This window comes from Balaenoptera acutorostrata, chromosome 9 (assembly GCF_949987535.1).
Source record: "Balaenoptera acutorostrata chromosome 9, mBalAcu1.1, whole genome shotgun sequence".
Classification (NCBI taxonomy): Eukaryota; Metazoa; Chordata; class Mammalia; order Artiodactyla; family Balaenopteridae; genus Balaenoptera; species Balaenoptera acutorostrata.
In genome coordinates this window covers 67,381,699-67,403,087 of record NC_080072.1, presented here as the reverse complement: position 1 = coordinate 67,403,087, position 21,389 = coordinate 67,381,699, and the positions used below count along the sequence as shown (strand labels likewise).

Here is a 21,389-nt window from a genome sequence, read left to right as displayed (position 1 = left end):
CCACTTCAGGGCAAAGGACACACACAGATTGAAAGCAAAGGGATGGAAAAAAGGCATCTCATGCAAACAGAAATGACAAAAAAGCAGGGTCCCAACACTCGTATCGGACAAAATAGACCTTAAAACAAAGGCCATAAAGAAAGATAAAGAAGGACACTGTATAATGATAAAAATTCAGAGTCCACGGAAGAGAAAGAGGCTGCCTTTGCAGCACAGCAGAGACCAGCTGGGCGCTGAGCCATAGGTTAGGATGGCTGCAGTAGTCTTCTCTTCACTCCTCCCCAAAGTCAACTTCAAATTAATGTTATAACTTATATTTAGAGATGTTCTCAAACAAGTAAGACTAATAATAACAATTGCTTCCATTACTGTAATTACTATGCATCAGATACTGGGGTAGTCCCTTCGCAAATGTTATACATTAAGTTCTCACAAGAACATTATAAGCAAGATATTTTTCCTTTCCATGGTATATATGAGATCATACAGTATTTGTCTTTATCTGCCTTATTTAACTTAATATAATGCCCTCAAGTTTCATCCACGTTGTCACAAATAGCAGGATTTCCTTCTATTTCAAGGCTGAACAATATTTTCTTTATCCACGTTTTCTTTATCCATTTGTCCATCGATGGACTCAGGTTGCTTCCATATCTTGGCTATTGTAAATAATGCTGCAACGAACATTAGGGTACAGATATCTTTTCAAGATATTGATTTCATTTCTTTGGATAAATACCCAGCGTTGGAATTGCTGGGTTCATATGGCAGTGTGATTTTTAACTTTTTGAGGAACCTCCAAACTGTCTTCCACAGTGGCTGCACCAATTTATATTCCCACCAAAGTGTGCAAGGGTCCCCTTTTCTCCACATCCTTGCAAACGCTTGTTATTTCTTCTCTTTTTGATAAGAGCCACTCTAACAGGTATGATGTGATATCTCACTGGGATTTGGATTTGCATTTCCCTGATGATTAGTGATGTTGAGCACCTTTTCATGCACCTGATGGCCACCTGTATGTCTTCTTTGGAAAAATGTCTCTTCAGAAGGGACACATTTTCTTTATCCATTTATCCACCAATGGACATTTAGGTTGTTAGGCTACTATGAATAATGCTGCAATGAACATGGGGGTGGCTAATACCTCTTTGAGATCCTGATTTCAATTTTTTTGGATATATACCCAGCAGTGGGATTGCTGGATCAGGTGGCAGTCTGTTTTCAATTTTTTAAGGAACTTCCATACTGTTTTCCACAGATGTTGCAACATTTTGCATTTTGCACAAGGGTTCCAATTTCTCCACATCCTCACCAACACTTGTTATCCTTTGTGAGATTTTTTTAATAGTTATCCTAACAGGTGTGAAGTGATAATACTGTAATGTACACTAAAAAATTTAAGAGGGTAGGTCTCATTTTAAGTGTCCTTACCGTAATACAAGGAAGGAAGGAAGGAGGGAGGGAGGGAAGAAGGGAGGGAGGAAAGGAATGAAAAGATACATCATGAAGCACGTGAAGCAACCCAAAGGGAATGGAACTGGAATTGACTTAGTGCCTCACATCTGTGGCATGGCCCATTTTATGCAATAAGAAAAAATAATCCAGAAAATTGCTTTCTTAAATGAGGAGCTTTGTATATGTAATAAGCATGTTAGTGGTAGATGTCCAATCAGGATTCAAGCCTCGAAACCAGAGTACTCTTCATACATCAGATTTAAGTTACATGCATTAGCTGAGGTGCTTTAACTAAGGTCAAAAGGAATATTCTGTCTAAACAGAAATCATTTTTTCAGCAACCACTGTAAAATTCCGGGGACATTCTCTTATCCTACAGTCCCTCAGGAGTCATCTCTGCAATGTTCAGGTGAATGTTGACACAGAGCTTTGGAATTTATTATCAGGTCATTTTATGGACACAAACTTGGGTGTTGCCATTTCCCTTGCTGCTCCACAAAGGTATGTCTTGTCAGCCTTTGGTTCAGTGTGTATCTTGGCCCTCAGCACAGAGACAATATTGCGTGGTGGCAGTGATCTGGATTTAGGGTCATATTTGAGGCACTGTTCTGCCTTTTATTTGAGTTAGACAACTTAGTTTAAGTTCCATAAACCTCAGTTTTTGCATCTATAATACAGGTTAATAATACCTGTCTAAAATAATAATAATAATAATACCTGTCTATACCAAGCACTCAAGGTGAAAGAATTTACTTCATTTGCTTGACACTCCCAGCCCACCTACTCTGCAGCAGGTACCATACTAAGCACAGGAGATGCATGTAGGTGCTGCCCTTGGAGTGTTCCAAGTTTTGTGCAGGAACAGACCTATAAATACGTCATTAGAAGTGCTATGTCAAACAGCTGTTGTGAAGGTCAAATACAGTAATACAGGTGAAAACACCTTGTGAAGTAGAAAGTTCTATTCAAACGGGAGCTACTAACATTACAAGACTCTCCTTTGACATCAATCCCAATCCCATGTTTTATGCAAGGTTTAAATCAAGCTGGATTCTTCCACAAAGTCTTCCTGGCAGCTTCAGCCCACAGGCACGAAACAGCTGTGTCTTCTTTTGTTCTTTCTTTACTCACTTGCAATCTGGGCATTATAGTGATTGCTGGGGGAAAAAAAAATCATTTCCTGTTTTGGAAAAAAAAATCTTCTAATCTTAGTTGAAGCACCTCAACTAAACCTAGAACTTATATCTCAGTATGAGTTTAGTTTTGAGTCTGGCTTACTGAATTATGGATCGAAAGAAACAGCTTAATTTGAGAAAGAAAACTCTGTGATGATCCAACAAACTGCCTCTGCTTGGCACATGCTCCTGCATGCCCTTCGTTAGATGCTTCCTCTTTATAAGAACTTGGGGGAAGTAGCAGCAATCCTAGACCATCAGGCACTTTAATAACCCACCCTGATTGGACATGGAACATTCTGAAAAGGGCTCCGCTGCTGTTAGACCAAAGACAAATTAAAATAGGGCTGAATGGTTCTCCTCCCGCTAGGATTTTATTAGGGACTAAATGCCTACTATGGGATGTCCTCTGAGGGAATTATCTTAGAAGCATGCCGCCACTACTCCCGCTCCAGCTACTTAAGAGAGGTGAAAGTCCGCCACGGGGTTGTTGGAAGGGTTTCACAGGGCTAAACACACGAATTAGCTTCTTTGCCGTATATGCAAGATGTATATTAACTGGATCTTGTTTATCCATGTTATTTTAACATTCCCCAGGCTTTAAGGCCTCAGTAAGCTCCACTTTATTTGCAAATCCTTCCTTGAAACTTCTTTCCCCCGTGAGCAACCCTTTCTCTGAATTCCTCTAATACCAACAAGAAAAACCCAAAGCGCAAGGACAAATGTCTTTTTTTCACAATGGTTTTCATATCAGTATGTTCCTTTCCATCCTCATTTTGGCCACAATTGTTAGCATCTTACACTGTATCCCTGCACTATTAAAACAAGCTCTTAAATCTACTCTGGGTACCACTATTGCTTGTGTCAATCTTCCGGGTTCCTCATTGCCTGAAGGACTAATTAACTTAAATATTAATTAGTCTTGAACGTTTTCCTGAAGTAGGACCAGGACTGGGGCCAGACAAGGAATAAAGTCAATGGATGAAGCTGAGGTGAAGGTTTAGAGAAGATTATGGCATATATGGTTCCTGCGCTCAATTGTTTTTGTTGAGCTCGAGAAAGAAGATCAAATGCATAAAATATTAAATAACAACAGAGAATTCTTACAGCTGAAGAATAACACAGAAAAGCGATGGGTACTCCTTGATATATTCATCTACTGATTGATCAAGCATGTAGATTACATATGCATCTAATAATCAGACCATCTTTCTGGTCTAACATATTAGACCACCCATTTATTCCAGACACTAATAAGAAGTCCAAGGCTGATTACTCATGAGTTATTAAAATAGCAAAAGAAAGTATTGGGTTGGCCAAAAAGTTCGTTCGGGTTTTTCTCTAAGATGTTACAGAAAACCCGAACGAACTTTTTGGCCAACCCAAGAGAAGAAAGAAGATTCTTGTAGGTCAGGGGTGGCCAGGAAGAATTTTTACAGCAGACAAAAAAAGTCTAAACTCTACCTTCTGATGCCTTAACTTCTTACTCTATACCCACACAGTCAAACTGGACTACTGGTTATTTCCTGGAAAATTCTTTGCGGATTCCTGGACTTCTGTCACTGCTATCCTTCCTGGAGAGCAATTCTTAGCACTCTCTTTTTGGATTTTGCCATAACCTACTAATTATTCAAGGCCTAGGTGCAATCTGTCTCCTGTAGGCAGGCAACATTCCCTGGCCAACCCCCTCCCACTAGAAATGATTTCTTCTTGTTGTGAAGTTCTGAATCCCTTGTGATCTGTCCCCTCTAGGAACTCAATGAACTGAATGCTTGTTCCCATGCTCCACCATCCCTCACTCACCTCATGTTTAGCATCCTTCCTCCTGGCCATCTGCTTCCTCATTTCAAGGTCCTAGGTAAAAGAAAAACCACCTCTATCAGAATACTGTAATTCATATTGTTAGCCTTCTTCTGTAAGTATTTTCTCTTGACATCAATTATACCCTCTTTGAGGGAAGTCTCTTACATCAGTAACTCTCAGCCGCAATATCAAAAAGCACTGATGAATCAAAATCATTGGCAAAGGTACCACAAATCACTTACTACCAATATTAGTTGGAATACCAAAATTTTCAAAATAGTGCAGATTTAAGATTATCCCTGAAATTACACCACTCTCATTGACTGGTATTCCAAAATAAGTCAGAGAGAAAATAAGTGTGCTATACACAGGACAACTGTCTTCTGTTGAATCACAACATGAAAAAAAAGGCTGAAACTGCCTTATAATATTAATGTATATGGCTGTAAGCTTCAAGTGCCTTCATCATCAAGGCATCCAATCATTATCCTTGACAAATATAGGTGCTCAATCAACCTGTGCTATTTGAGTTAGCAACCAAAGAGAGATGCAGGGTGTTTTCTCGAGACTGCAAAATATACTGCAGTGTCAAGATTAAGAAATAAAGCAATACAGGGTGAGTAAGAGAGAATATAAATCAAATTACTACTAACTTATCTACTTAAACACACATACCATCACAGGTAACATCTGAGACTCTCTGCCATGGAATAAGGAGAGCTCACTTCAAAAAACAAATATGGACAGTGTACTGTCATGGAAAATGGAATTGAAAATCATGACATATTAGTCCCTGCTTTGTCATTTTCTGTGTAACCCTGGGTAAATCACCTATTCTGAGTCTCGGTTTTCTCATTTTTGGAAGGAGGATAAACACTTTGAGCCTATCAACCTCTGACGATCAGTGTTCCTAAAAGTGCTTTATAAAGCACTAGGAAAACAGGTGGTATTGCTTTGATTATTATGTCTCTACCAGGTAATTTAGTCCTTGACTTCATTTCCATTTACCCAAGTGTTTTTCTCTATATGTGCATCTCTAATGCATACATCATCCTGGCCATTTAAATTGTTTTTGACAGCAAAATAGCTATTTACATCCATTTATGCTATAACTGGGTAAATTTATATAGATGATTCTGCCATTTTCTTATATATTACGGTGTGTTTTTCAGTGTAATTGTCAAAATCAAGATGTCAGGTTTTAGGCAAGGCTCAGAAAGAAATTCTCCCACCTAATTTAGAATGTCTGAATATAAACAATATCAGATTCCTCAGTATTTTTTAAAACTATCTTTCCATATGTTGTAGTTCAAAACAAATTACTGAAAGCAAAACAGATTGACTTATAAAAGTTTAAGATAAAGCAGAAACTAACACACCCCTCTAAAACAATTATACTCCAATAAAGATGTTAAAAAAAATTTTTAAATAAAAGTTTAAGAAAATGTGCAGAAAATGGAACTGAAATTGCAAATTTTCTGCTTCTAATATTCTTAATTCATAAAATTATTTTATTGACCTAATACTGTCTGATGTCATTCCAAAGACATATTTGCTAATGATGTTACAAGGTTTTTGTATTTTTTTAAATACGTTTTTGTAATAGGAAGCTCATAACCTTACTATACCTCTCTCCTGGCTACCCCTGAACTCAAAATCACAAAAAAGAGAGGTTTAGTAATGAAGATAATTTTTTCATAAAAATAATTTTTTGATTTTCAGAGGATACATTTGATTTTTCTTACGCCCTGAAACTATGCAACTTAGGAAAGTATTAATAAACAATGTCATGTAACAAAAGGAGGATAAGGGCCTAGTTTTTTTTTTTTTAATTTAGTGAAATATTCTGAGAATTTTAATTGCTTATATGCCATTAATAAAACCCTAAACGAGTTCTGAGGGAAAAAAAATCGCACAGATCATTCAACAGCCATTTAAAATGAACACAAAAATTCTAAATTCCTGGATTTTTTGGACAGTCAAACTCTCTCTTTATTAACAGTTGCTTCCTAACGATGGTGTACCATGGCAGTATGCTCTAATGCCTGCAGGTTTGGGCAGATGAGTAGAGAAATTGGGGGAGGTCACTGAGCTGACATTTGGAGCCTGCTTGAAATGAATAAGTTAGTTAAGTGTCCCACATGGGAGAGAAGAGGGAGAACAAACTTCTGAGAATAAAGGTAGAAGGGGTCATTTTGGCAAACCCAAAATATAAACAAAAAGCAAACAAACAAAAAAACCTAACCCTCTAATAACCCTCTTTCTTACTGAAAGGCTGAATTTTGTTGTTTTTGTTTTTCCAGAAATAAAGAGCAAATCCTCATAAAAATGAGAACATGAGACTACATAGTATTATATATGGCAAAAGGGCTAATTGGTGCCTGCAAAGACCAAGGTTTTTGTGTTGTTTTCTTCTCTTTTGTTTGGCCAGTTTGTCCTCCTTCCCAGATGTAGCAGACCATTGGTTCTGTCTCTCCCTCCAATCTTCTTTCCTCTTCCTCCTTTTCTAATGCCCAAAATATTAGCTGGGGAAGGTGAAGTGTTGTAGACAGGTAAGGAAGAGTTTGTTCCTTTTTCTTACCTCAGGCCCTAGGACAAATGTATAATCCTGATGTTTAAAAAAAAAAAAATTATCAGCCTAAATACTAATAAACAACATTTTACCTCCATTGAATGGAAAGTTTGATGGTGATAACCCCTTGCAGAGGTGCTATGCTTTATAAAGCACCCTAATGTATATTACTCTTTTGGTTCCTCCCAGAAATCATGTGAGGTGAGGAAGCGTGGTTCACTTCTTCTATTTTTTACCAATAAGCAAAGAGGTTCAAAGGTATTAAGTGACTTGCCCAACATCAATCAAGGCCAGATCTTGAAGCCACATTCTGGGTCCCCTACTGGTACTGCCTCAATAAACTGTCATCACTGAGAAGTTTCACTAAAACAGATATATACGAACTACAAACAAGAAATCAACACTTCCTTTGTGATTTTCATGATAGATATCAAGATCTGTCTTGTTGTACTTAGTTTGTGAAATACCTTTTCATACATCCTTTTCAGTGCACACTGAGTACTAATGATTACATTGAGTTATGTAAGAAGTAGATGGATCCTCAAGACAAAAGAATTTCCTTAATACTGAATTATTTTTAAAACTTAATTCTAACAAAAGTAATTAGTATGAATTTTCAAAAATGGAATGCATTTATCCACTCATTAGCCAAAAAATATTACTGAGCAGGCAATGCACTGGGTATTGTGGATATAACAGGAAATGAAGAACCTTCTGTCTCTGCCTTCAAAACACTCCATCCAGCAGATGAGATGGACATACAACAAAGAGTTATTCAGTGCCTATGGCAGGGACAATGGGAATCTAACCCAGTCAGGAGAGGGGTCAGGAAAGCTTCCTTCAAGAAAAAGCAATTAAGGTGAAGTCAAAAAAAAAAAAAAAAGATAGGAAGTACTTAGGTAAAAAAGAAGGAAAAGGCAGAGGAGGCAGCTCAATGAAAGAGCAGGAAGAAGTAAACTTTGGAGGTGGAATAAGAGAAAAGACACATCGCAGATAAAACCCTCTGTAACTCCAAAGCTGGGTACAATCAGTCAGGGTAAGAAGGAACAACCAGAAGTATGTTATGGCCTTACCATAAATATTTACTTTGCACTGAATTCTCTGCTCCTCAACCAGAGCTCAAAACAGCATTGGGTACAGTCGGCCCTTCGTATCCCCTGGGTATTAATTCCAGGAGCCCCAGCAGAGACCAAAGCCCAAGCTGCTCAAATCCCTTACATAAATGGCATAGTACAATGAATACAGTCGGTCCTCAGTATCCTCAGGTTTCGCATCCGTAGATTCCACCAACATTAGACCTGACTGCTTTGAGTTGCATCCGCAGATGCGAAACTGCAGAGGGCCGACTGTAATATATTATTTTTGTTTCTTGAAGCTTAGTATTCACACAGAATGCAAAAAATAACATCTTAGATACCTTCTCCTTACCAGAACCTTTCACTTTCATTGTCTCATTTAATCTCCTCACAACAATCTTCACCAAATGATATACTATCTGCTTTTTTTACTGAGGCTTAAGGAGATTATTATTTTCCAAGCATCCAGAATGGCAGATCCAGGATTAGAATACAGATTTTAGGATCCTTTGTCCATTGCACTTTCCATACACCACACAACAGGCCTGTTGCCTTAAGAATCCTATTCATCCATCAAATGCTTATTAAGATTTTGCTGTGTGCCAGTGAATAAGGTAGATAAGGTCTCTGTCTTCATAGAAACTACATTCTACTCATAAACAGACTAACGTCTGTTGTAGGTCAGTTTTTTCTTAAGAATCTCCATTTGCTTTGGAGAAAAAAATATTCCATGACCCAAGAAATGAAATGAAGTGCTCAGATTTGGACTCCATGTCTCTGGTGTGTCCTGTGTCCATTTCCATTGTTATTCAGATTGTCTGGTGCTCTCTCTCCCAAGTGGCCATAGACCCTGTGACACTGTGAGCAAAGACATGGCCAGGAAAGATGGCAGTACTTTGTACAGATTGTTTGGTTAGGACAGTTTCCTTCTGCCACACTGAAAACCCAAAGGTTTTTCAATCTGCTCTCATGTTTCGGAGCCCGGCTACACGTGATTCCAATGACTGTCACTGTTAAAGTTATGTTCCATCAAAACCTCTCTGTGCTGGGAGCAAGAACTTTCCTAGAGCTTGGTAGAATGAATCCAGTTATGCTTCTAGCCCATGCTTTGTGTCAAAAGTGGCCTCAGCTACCTGAAAAACTAATTGTCCCTCAGACATGTCTGTTTCTTATCTTGCCAGTAGGAGAGAAATGGGGTTGTTGGCAACCATCCTCCCAATCAAATCATCTGGCCCATTTCTTCTGTGCCATGTTCCAGAAGTTAGTGGACACTTGGGAAAAAGAAAAGTAATGCACTGAAAACATAAAGGGTGGCAGGTCAGGTTAATGCAAAAACATAAGAACAAACCCTGAAACTCTCTGGAAAGGAAGTTAACAGGTTGGCAGGGTCCCTTCTGCTGTGCTGGGAATGCACAGCAACCTCCAAACTTGGAAATAATTTGTTCATTATTTGCAGGAAAAGAGGTGAGGGTGGAGGACATTTCACATTCAAGAATTTTGAAGGGCAACAGGTTGCAAGACACTGGGTGTATTAAATGGAATGAGATTTCAGTGCAAGGAGCAGAGAAAGGAAGACCACAAAGTGGAAGGGGACAGATGAAGACATGGGAAGCAGTGTGGGAAAGAGGCAGGAAGCATGTTGTTATAGGGGCTGCAGAAACAGTGGTCCCTTATTAAGGGAGTGGGCGTCTCAAGCAAAAGAGAATCTCGAAGTTGCAGTTTGCAGTCCCAAGGCAGGTGGGCTCCAAACACAATTCAGTCCCTTGTCTGATAAAGGCAGGTCAGCCCTCCAGCAAGGAGGCCAAGGGAGCAATGGGAACCCAGAAAGAAAGGATAACTTCTTGTTAGAACTTCTCAGTTTGTGAAGATTCTGCTGCAGAATCACTTTACGGAGCAGGGGGCAGAGTGCTTGTAAAATGCATAGATCCGTGGAACCCAATCTGGACAATCAGAATCTCCTGGGGTTCACCCGGGTATTTGACAAATACCCCAGGTGAGTCCTATGCACAATTCAGTTTAATAACCACCAGCTGAGATGATAAAATTGAGTGGTCAAAGCCTTTGTTCAGAGACTGCCCAAGGCTATCTCTTGGTCACAGCACCTAGAACAGAGCTGTCTGGATGTAACAGACCCCCTAGTTACAGAGATCTTGTATTGCTTTGTGGGAAATCACACGAGGATCTCTCCATATAAGATCCCTAAAGGTCAGAGCACATCACCTGACCATAGGTGAGGCTCTCGATAGAGAGTTTGTAGTTCCAGGTGATGAAGGCACAGTCAGGCTCTGAGGCTGAGGCATCAGCCTCATTAGAGGCTTTCTTCACCAGAGCAGATTTCAGTTCCCAGAGTGGAGATGAAAAAGGACTACTTGGGAAAAAGAAGAGGGAGAAAGGTCCTAAGAAACCATGTCAGTCAGACAACACTCATCGAGACCCTAATTCGAAACTATATGCTAGGTGCCAAAGGCAATAATACTGCATGCTCCCTCACAGAATTGTTATTCAAGTTTTAGGCCTTCAAATAAATGCGTGAGGAAATTTCTACCAAGTAGAAAAGTTCTAATTAATTACAAATTAGTGTATGTGTTCACTGAATTTGTATCTTCCACCAGATAAGCCAGACTAAGTACAAACATGTTCAAAGCCAGGAGTTCTTAGAGAAATCCCTAGTTAAATGCACCAACCATGGGCGTGCAGAATAAAAACTGAATTGGAACCACTATCTACTTCCTGGTAACCCCTGACTCCTACCCATTCCCTGCCCTCTGATCACTGGGTTGAGCTGAGGTCCTAGTTCTATTTCCTTTCAGAGGCTGCCAACTTCGGGAAGCCCGTGCCCTGTCCCGGGCACGTCTGCACACAACCGCAATACTGCAAGCCCTCGCTTCTAGGTTTGCAGCCTAACCAGCTGTTGCACTCACGGGTGGTCTCAGAACTACTGCAGAATCCCCATACACAGCCCTTATCCACACTAATATCCCCTTTGACACACTTCCGTGGTCATGATGAACGGAAGACCAGATACAAGAAAGCAGCCTTTCACTCAAGCAAGCAAAAGCCACGTCCAAGATCTCTTTCCCTGGTGTCCTTTGATGCCTTATTTCCTGGGAAAACAAGAAAAGTCCTCCCCAGTCCGAGTCCCACGGCCGCCCACCACCGGGGAAGCCCTCCCGTCCGGGGCCTCGCGCAGTCACCTCTTGTCTCCCTTCTCTCCGCAGCTCCAATGGAAAATCTGTCACGTGGGCGCAGAACGAGAAGAGTAGCCGGGGGCAGCACCTGTGGCAGCGGCTGTCCATCCACATCAACAAGAAAGAGAACCCCAACCAAACGGCCGTCATCAAGCCCTTCCCCAAGAGCACGGAGAGCCGCGGCCTGTGCGCGGGCGGCGCGGGCGGTGCGGGCGGCGGCGCGGGCGCGGGCGGCGCAGGCGCCGTAGGCGGCGGGCCCGAGCCCCCGGACGCCGGCCCCAAGGCTTTGTACGACGTGGTGGAGGCCGAGGAGCACTTCCCCGCGCCGGCGCGGCCGCGCTCGCCGTCGCCCATCAGCACGCTGAGCCAGCGCGCGGGCTCGGCCGGCCGCACGGACGACGACTTGCCGTCGCTGCACTCGGAGCCCGCGGCGCGCAGCAGCTCGTCTCAGGGCTCGCTCATGGAGCAGATCAGCAGCGTGGTGACCCGCTTCACGGCCAACATCAGCGAGCTCAACTCCATGATGCTGTCCACCGCCTCTCCCGGCCCCGGCGCGGGCGCCCCGCTCTGCTCGTCCTACCTGATCCCCAAAGAGATCCAGCTGCCCACCACCATGACCACGTTCGCCGAGATCCAGCCACTGCCCGCCATTGAGATCACCGGCGGCGCGCAGCCCGCGGCCGCGGCCCCGCCGGCTGGGGGCGCTGCCCGGGAGCCCCCGGCGGCCGGGCCCGAGGCTGCGGCCGGCAAGCCGGACCTGGAGGAGTTGGTGGCTCTCACCCCGCCGTCCCCCTTCAGAGACTCGGTGGACTCGGGGAGTACCACTCCCAACTCGCCAGTGTCCGAGTCGGCCCTCTGTATCCCATCGTCTCCCAAATACGACACACTTATCATAAGAGATTACACTCAGAGCTCCTCGTCCTTGTGAATGTCCTTGGAAACCACGCTGGGTTCCCAAACGGAGCCGAGACCTCCGGTGTTCCCACAGACACAGTCGCCTGATTAAGACCCGAGGTGGAAGACGCCAAGTACACCTGTAATGGAAACAAGAGATTAATAGTGCTATTTAACATCAACCGACGAAGACACCAACTACAAATCTTTTGGCAGATCTTCTTCTAGTGGCCTTAGAAAACATGGGCTTTTAAGAAACACTGCTTCTGTTTTTGAGGGCTGACAAGGAGTCTGTTGAAACAGTTACATACTAAGTGCTTTGCTGTAGGGAAGCACTGAGTGTGAAACAGCGTAATGGAGGGGGAAAGGCATAGTTAATAAGCAACTGTAAAAAAATGTTTTGTTTGTTTACTTTCATTCTTTTCCCAGAAGATTCTTTGATTCACCAAACATGAATGTACATTTTCTAACAAACTCAAAATCTGGGACCAAAACGTCAACTTTTCTCTTCCTCTTTTTTTTTTTTTTTTTTTTTTTTTCGTTTTTTCTTTCCTTTAAAGACCTTGGAAAGCAGTACTTGGGCCCAGTATTTACTGAGGCCTTGATGTGAGTGTGTCCCATACACAACACACAACTGTATGAAGAGGGCTGCGCTGATGTATGTAGGGCTTTTACCAGACTTTCCTCTCCAATTTGGTTGTGACATCCTCTTCCAAACGCCTGCATCTTGGATTCCACCTAGTTATTTCAATTCACCTCCATTAACCAAGAAAACCAGTGGAAGATTTCTTGACTATTTCACCATGTTGCCAATCAATACTGGAGTAGCAAAAAATATTTTCTGGAATACTGTTTTGTAATTCCCTCACTGGGATGCGTTGTGTAGCTGGAAATTCTCTTTATAATAATAATAATTCTTGAGCTCCAGCTTGGCTATCTCTTTCATGAAATGTGGCCACTCCTCATTATGAATGCATTGCCAGCTAAAATATTTAAAGTATGCATTTGGGCTTCTTCATTCCTTTCTTTTGAAAACCTGATGCACAAAGAGCTCCTCTGTTCTTTTCAAGTCCCACCACTGGAAGAACGGTCCATAGACCCAATGAAGACATTGTCATGATTGGAGGGACTGTTCAAAAAATTAACACAATCTTAATACACTGGAAATTTTAAACTGTGTCAAGTCGGCGTAGCAGAGATTTAGCTATGCCAGTGAGCAGTGATTTTAACTTTTCTTGGCTGCTTAAACAGGGCAGCTATGAACTATGACAAATGTAGATTTTTCAGAGCAATACAGAAAACTAAAACAGAGGAACCTTAACGAATATAAACCACACAATCTTTCTTAGCCATTCCAAAAAGAGGCAAAGCAATTATGAATATTTTCCTTTTTAAAATAATTATTAATATAATTTTGTGCACTTCATACTGTCACTTTTTAAAAACTGCAGAAAAGAGATTTAAAGTTATAATAGAAATACCTGTGCTTTGATAGGCTGATACAGGTAGAATTCATAGCTCAAGACCTGCATCCACTGTCATCTCTTTCTTCCTCCCATTACAGCTATCCTCAGGTGCCAAATGTTTTTGATTTTTAAATAAGGATAGTAATAAAAGGAGGAGGTGTCCTGTAAATTTAAATTCAGTTGACCCAGCCTTATACTAAAGATAGCCTTATGAAAAAGATTTGCTCTGAGGCAGAAGTATATTTTTAGCAGAGAGAAAGATAAATAAAAACCTTTTTCCTTTAGCTCAATATCCTTATTTTGGTAAGTATTTTTTATCTCACATCTACTTAAAAAAAGGAATTGAGAAATGGAAATATATCCATTAACGTAATTTATCATTCCCCACTTTTAAAAGTTATAATAAATATACTGCTCCACTTTACTCGCCTGATAACTGTTCTTATATTAAATTATATTAAATCAAATCTCCCAATATAAAATATTAAATGCTAACATTAATTTACTAAAATATAAAATGTTTTAAATCAGACCTCCAATGACAATTTAAAAATAGCATCATCAGAGCCCCTCGATCCCAAATATTATAATAAGACTCTTGAAACAGTGAATCTAGCTAAGTGTTATGGTTTCATTGAAAGCAAATGTCTGCCTCTACTTTAAAAACAAATGTAAATATTTCGAGTATTAATATCCCTGGATTCTCATCAAAAGGGTGGCATTCACCTGGGGATTACTGTCTTTATGTCTTAGGTATCGAAACCTTTCTAAGTATGCTCTATCTGAGTTTTAAAATATTGTTTCATAAAACACTTACGTTGGTTTCCATTGTATTCTTAAGTACAAGTTTCACTGTGTTGACCAATAGAAGAACATTTTTTAAACTTTCTCCATGATCAAATTCCTTTCTAATTGTTTAGTAACATATTTCTTTTAAAAGTACACTACCTTGTGAGAAAATCCATTAGAAATTAAAATGTAATGCAAATAAACTGCCATCTGATAATTCCATATGAAATAATAGTCAACTGTAATAAGAAAAATAACTTATCCAATTAGAGGAGAACAAGATGTATTTTTCTGTGTATTTATATAACCCTTTGTCACTTCATTCAATCCATTGTATAATATATAATATCATTAGTAATGCATTCTTGGGATCTTTTATTTTGGAATGATGCTAACTGTCTCTTTGCCAATTCTAATACCAGGTTCCAAGTAATAAATCTACAATACAAAGAGAACTGAATATTCATTCTAGGGCTAGGATATGAACTTCACAATTCATTTGAGTACCTATTTTCATTGAATTTCCTTGAAAACAGTCTGTTCCTGGTGCCCAGTGATAATTCAGTCAGGACCAGCATGACTAAAAGGAAGGGGAAAGTACAGTGGAATGCTAAGTTTCAGAAAAGTGACCCTAAAGGACAGTTTGGTCCCAGAATGAAAAAAAGAAGACCTGGTTTGATCAAATTATACGGACTATCTAAGAAGTCCACCCTTCTTCTGTTGTGGGAAAGAGTGGTGGCAGCCTGAGAAGACTGCAACTGCATTGGGAAGAACCAGAACCATCTCTCTGGGGTAGGGGTGGGGAACAGAAAGGGAGTGTGGAAAGGAAAACGGTATGAGATTTGATTGAAGCAAAGAAAAAAAAGAAACCCCCCCAATGTGCTAATCCTTGTTAGTAACAGTCTTTCCCAAGTTTCTTCTGTTACCAGCATGTAATCAGGAAGACTAGGAGCTATTTCTGACTGTCCATGAATTGTATAATGGCTCTGCTGCAGTTCTGTGACTTCCAAACCAGGAATTAAACACTTTTTAAGGAAAAAAACATTTCCTGTGCTAGTCTCCCGGCAAAATGTACATGTTTTGGAGACTTCAAAGATATTACCTGAGTTCACATTTAGCCACAGCTTATTAATAACCCTCAAGCTGTCAGAATCTCTATAGTTACCATTTACAATTTTATACTGTGAAAAAATACAGATCAGTGAAAAGCATAAAGATAAGTCGGAATTCACTTTAAAGAGGGTCTGAGGCCTGGCAGATGCTCTACTATCTGTTGAAGAACGAGGCATGTATAAAATAGTTGGCTGAATTTCACTGATCTTCCCAATGTGAACAAATATACTATGTATATTGTGTGTATTTCTAGAATTCAATGGCAGCTGCTGGTGGTGTTGTAATTAGAAATCTATATAGAATATAGATGTTTTAGAGAGATGGTGCCAATCCTAAAAGATTTGTGTGGGCTACAAGTGCTTGTACTTACTTTTTTCTGCACTTTAACTGATTTGGTTTTAAAATGATGTGCGCATATCTGTCTTTTTTTCTGTTGTTGCAGCTTGTGCTATTAAAACGATAGAGAATGTTAAATTATTTTGATGTGAATTGCAAATGATTTTTTTTCATAAAGTTTAACATTTTTATCAGCATTGTTTTGCTTTGTACTTGTATAAATGTGTTTTATTTTAGTATTTTAAAATACACTTGCCTGTTTCTCAGTTGTCTAAATCATGTTAGAGCTGGTGTTTGTGAAGTCAGTTACTTTTTGAAATATATTAAAAAAAGAAACTATGATATGACTTTAAGATTCTTCCCCTTAAATGTTTAGATTGTTGTCTTAATAGCGTTTTCTATGACCCAAAGAGCCATACTATTAATTCATCTTAAATTCTGAATGATCTACACATTCGAGTTATGGGGTTTACAAAGCAGCCTGTGGACAACAGATTAAAATGAAAATATAAACCAACCACAAACCAACCAGAGATGCTGTCCCCAGAGGCACCTACAAATACCTTTTCAGACATAAATAAATAGTTATATTAAAACAAGGAAGCATGTAGGGAATATAAGTTCTTTCTGTGTCTGGAAATACTAATACAAATTATAGGTATAGTTCCACAATTATCTGTGTTGATAGATGTAACGTCACAAAAATAATATAGATTATGCACATGTGTGTATATATATGTGTATGTGTGTGTGTATATATATATATCTGTGTCTGTATATGCATACAAACACACACATCAATATAGATATTTTACTTTGAGTCCATCTGTATATGTTTATATGTGTATGTATGTATGTATGTTTGTGTGTGTATGTGTGGGCATGTCTATATAATTTTGCCAGAAAAAAAAAATTACTTGTCAAATCACTTTTTACTTTGATAGATCCTTAAGCAAATTTACACCCCCTGAACACAACTTAGCTAAAACCTAAAAGCATAATGTAGACTATATGAATGATGTATGGAAGAGAAAATGTAAATTTTAAAATATAGCCTCTCTCTGCTTCCCTACATTGTATTATTTGTACACATTTAATATATATATATACATATATTCTTATATAAGTTGATACAAACTATGTTTGAACTTAAAAAAGAAAGCCATTTTTTGGTCAGACTCTCTAATTCAGTGTCTTCTATTCTGAAGTAATCCAAATGGGCATATGTTTATATAAACTTGAGGTTGAGGTAAGATATCTGGACTACATACATTATCTCCTAAAGATCAAAAGAGTTTTGTAAGACTCCATAGAACCAATGGAAGCCAGATAAAACCAGCTGATGCAATAGAAATAGCATTAAATAGATGTAAAAGTCAGGCTCTATCTCCCTGTCCCATATGATATTGGATAAATTACCTTGACTTCTCCATAACTCAGTTCCTCTTTATTTAAATGCTGACATGAGTTACAATAAGCTGTGAAGTTTATTTCATTTCCAGCATTCCTGGTATGTGGTAAATGCTTAACAGGTGATAGCTGTTAGTTGCAACATAGTATTTATTATACAGTTAATATCCAGCAGGCAGCTTAGATATGTTATGTCCAATATTACTTGTGGAGCTGTAACAAATTCTTGTCCAACTTAAAGCATATATCATTGGGGGAAGAGACTATTGAGGCTTGAACTCACATACAACCTTGGAACTGTCCATCTAGGATGAGTTAGGAAATTGATCTTAAACACCACGGAAAGAATGCTTTTCTTCTGTTATAGCCTATGCTGAATGCTGGCCAGTTTTTTGGTTATACTGTACACAAATAATCAGTTTTTAAAAATAAACAGTTCTCAGACATTTACTTTTTTATGGTAGCTAGCTAGGTAGGTAGGTAAATAGACAGAATTATATTAATGAAATAATCTCCTTAAACAAAAGCATAGGAAGTACATTTTTTTCTCAAAGTATTTTGAAATTCAGAATCAGTTACTACATTATTTTTTTTTTTTTTTTTACTACATTATTTTTTAAGAATAATTTCAGTAGATAAATTCTAAGAAAAAACCTTTAGACTCAGCTTCTCTGGCCAGGTTTAGACACCTAAACAAACAGTATTACAGGAAAACTTAGTTTAACCTCCACAAGAATAAATATTTTAAATTAGCTTTTACTCCAGACCCAACACATTTGGTTTTGTCATGACATCTAAGTCTTTTTGTATGAACATTTATACAAATAGGCTAGTTATGTGGTATATATATCAGACACATTTGGCTTATTTATATATAACTTGTATTTTTACTCATTGACATAAAACAAAGCCTTACATAACTAGCATGTTTCTATAACAGGATAAATGTTATATAATAAATTATATGACTGATACGTCCATGAAAATCGCAATTTAATATAGTAAATTGTCTTTTCTGAACTGCTGAACAGTAATAAGTGTTTCACAAAATAAAAGTTTTAGATTTTTAAAAGTTTGGAAATCATAATAACTCCAAGTTGGATGGCTGCCTTCACCTCAGAACTTGCCACTCTTCTTTAAATATGCTAATATGCATTAACCCTGGAAGTTTCTTTTTTTTTTTTTATGAGTAGTCTCCTCAGAGTAGAACTTCATAGTATGAGTTTTGGAAATGCTATGATATAAAATTTATAATTTGTAGACACTTTTTCCTTTAGTCTTGAAAATTAATTGCTATTTCCATGATGATCTCCTAAGGATTTTGGAGAAGAAAACATGGATTTATATCATCAATCATTTCAGAGCCATTCTACTGAATCATGGAAAGCCTTGCTACATTTTATTATCCATTTTCCTCCTATTTTCTGATTTCTCAGAGCTCTACCAGCACATTAACTTTACTCCCAGGGGTCAAGCTGAGGATTTTCTTTTTCTTTTTCTTTTTTTCAATCAACATGTTGGATGGTTTCCTTAACTCCCAATAGCCTCAGATGAAGCAATATGTGAGATAGTAGCATTAGTAGATGTTAAGTAGCCAGTGAACTATATTCCAAGAGTAGTAGAAGGCTATTGGAGTATCATCCAGAAGTTATTTAAGAAACATTTTTCACATGTTTTCTAATTTACCTAAGTAATCAAAATTACACGGCCACATCTAACACATGTACCATACTAATGCATTTCTACTCCTGCATGTTCAAAATAATGATTTCTACCTTTTACTTCCCTGTATGTTGTGGTACTCTCTGTCATATGCCTTCTCTCTCTAAAGAGCTCAAATCACATCATTAGCCCTAGTGCATTAGCCCACTCTTCAAGGAAGCATGAAACACTCTAAATGTATGCAGAGAGAAAAAGTCTTATTCCGGAAATACAAATACCCACTCTAATAATACAGGACAAATCAGCAACAAAATCAGGGGAATATCCTGACTAGTTCTATTCTGTCCATATGAGAGCAAGAAGGCTTTCTTGCTCTTTGCATGGTAACAAAAAGCCCCAAAATCAATTTTTAAAATATAAGAGAAGCCTGAGATACAACCATTTCGAACTGACAAAGTTGGGGTCAGGAACCCAAGAAAAATGCAAGTAATAATGACTAGGCTAATAAACAGATAAAAAGCCTGAATACATTAAAGGAAGCTGAGAGGCCCTAAAAAAGAATAATGCAACTGTGTTACTGAGTGATGTTATTTGCTGAACCAGCACCATCAGTTAACCCAGCCCTAGTATATGCAAAACACTGAGAGAGGCAAATGCAAAATAAACAAATGTGGGTATAGGAATATTAATGTCTGGCAAGAAGTAATTCAAAATTAAATTTATGAAAAGGGCCAAAAGGGATATTTTAAATTGATAAACATCTACTCAGAAGACAGAACAGTCATGGACCAATATGTGCTTTAAAATATGGCTTTAAAGCATACAAAGTAAAGATTAATAGAAACACACACACGCACACACACAAATTCCACAATCACAACAGACCTCTTTAATATATTTAAATCACAAATACATCAAGAAGCCAAAAAAATAATAGAGGAATCGAGTAACAAAACCATGAATAATCAAATTTATTTAGAGCTTTGTTCGTATTAAACAGAGAACAGACATTCTTTTCATCATCCATGAAACATTCATAAACATTAACCTTGAATTTGACCATGAAAGAGACCTTAACACATTTCAAAAGGCAAAAATCATACAGGCTACATTCACTGACTAAAAGTCATAAAATTGTGAAATTAAAAAAAAAATGATATCCAAAAGAAATCCTGGGGATCTCTCATCTAAGAGCATTTTGGGACTGAAGAGGAAAACTTAACTAAAATTATATTCTACATAGCAATGAACTTAGTGAAAACCCTGCATACAGTACTCTAAAGAAAATGTTTTACTCTGTATACATTAAAAAATAGACTAAAAAGAAATTAACTAAAATTTCAGTTGAAGATGTTGAAAAATAAACAATAAAAAACAAAGAAAATATAAATAACATTGATTAAATTGAAATTAATAAAAGAAAAAAAATCTACTCAAAAATTTAAAGTGATCATTAAAACCAAAGTCTTTTAATTTGAAAAGACCAACACATTGACAAATGTTTGTCAAGCTTAATCAAGTAAAAGAGAAACCACAATTAATATTGTGAGAAAAGAGTCATAGCTACATATATACAAGATATAAAAGAAAGCACTAGGTAAAACTTTGAACAAATAAATTTGAAAATATAGATGACATGATATTCTAGGAAAACATAAATTATCAAATTGAAACAAATACAAGTTGAAAATGCAGATAAACCAATAATGATAGAATATCATGAAAGGGAATTTAAAAATATTTAACTCTAAGTGGCATATGCCTAAACATTTTAGGAGAATTTCATCATGGTATAGAACATGGAAGTACATGGAAATATCTATAGCTCATTTTATGAGGCTTTTATAACTTTGGTACACAAATCAGATAAGGAGGGACATAAATAGAGTTATAAGCTATTCCCATAAACATCGATTTTAAAATCCCAGATAAACTATTCACACATCAAATTGTGAAATGTAATAAGCTAATAATACTTCATGACTAAATATAGTCTACCATAGGATTTTGTGTTGTTCAATATTAGGAAATCAAAAATGTAGTTTACTACATTAACATATTAAAAGAAAAATTAATCTATACAATAGATAAGAGAAACATTTGATAAAAGTAAGCACCAATTCCTGATTAAAATAAAATAAAACAAATTAACAACTAAAAATAAAAGGAAAATTTCTTAAGATGAAAAAATTCTATTAAAAACCTATTGCCAACATGATACTAATAGAAAAATATCAGAAGAGTTCCCATTACATCAGGAATGAAAGATGTATTCCATACATGCACAGTTCTAAAGTAACAATGAAATTTTTGTCTCAAACAACACATTTTCTGAGAGTTAAATAAAGTGCAAGCATCAGTTGTATTGAGGCAGTGGATTTATTTGGGACAACTGCTTATACCTGCACTGTCCTGAGCAAACCAGGACACAGGCCCACTCTAAATCACTA

At 38.0% G+C, this 21,389-nt stretch overlaps 1 protein-coding gene and 1 long non-coding RNA gene across 6 annotated transcripts in view; one reads left to right on the top strand and one right to left on the bottom strand.

Moving 5' to 3' along the window:
* Window positions 1-11,931, bottom strand: part of LOC103017033 (uncharacterized) — a 251,473-nt gene extending 239,542 nt beyond the window's left edge. For 3 of the 4 annotated variants that reach the window (XR_009009248.1, XR_009009251.1, XR_009009250.1), the window contains exons 1-2: window positions 11,850-11,931; window positions 4,434-4,484 (exon numbers count right to left, since the gene is read on the bottom strand). This is a non-coding gene — a long non-coding RNA (uncharacterized LOC103017033). Of the gene's footprint in view, window positions 1-4,433; window positions 4,485-11,275; window positions 11,392-11,849 lie in introns of those variants that run through there. The other variant, XR_009009249.1, reaches the window with a different exon arrangement.
* The window catches only part of GRM5 (glutamate metabotropic receptor 5), a 539,179-nt gene extending 523,012 nt beyond the window's left edge, over window positions 1-16,167 (top strand). For both annotated transcript variants that reach the window (XM_057552875.1, XM_057552874.1), the window contains one exon: window positions 11,300-16,167. In XM_057552875.1, the coding sequence (XP_057408858.1) occupies window positions 11,300-12,197 (898 nt within the window). In that variant the 3' untranslated portion in view covers window positions 12,198-16,167. The remainder of the gene's footprint in view (window positions 1-11,299) is intronic.
* The last annotated feature ends 5,222 nt before the right edge of the window (window positions 16,168-21,389 follow it).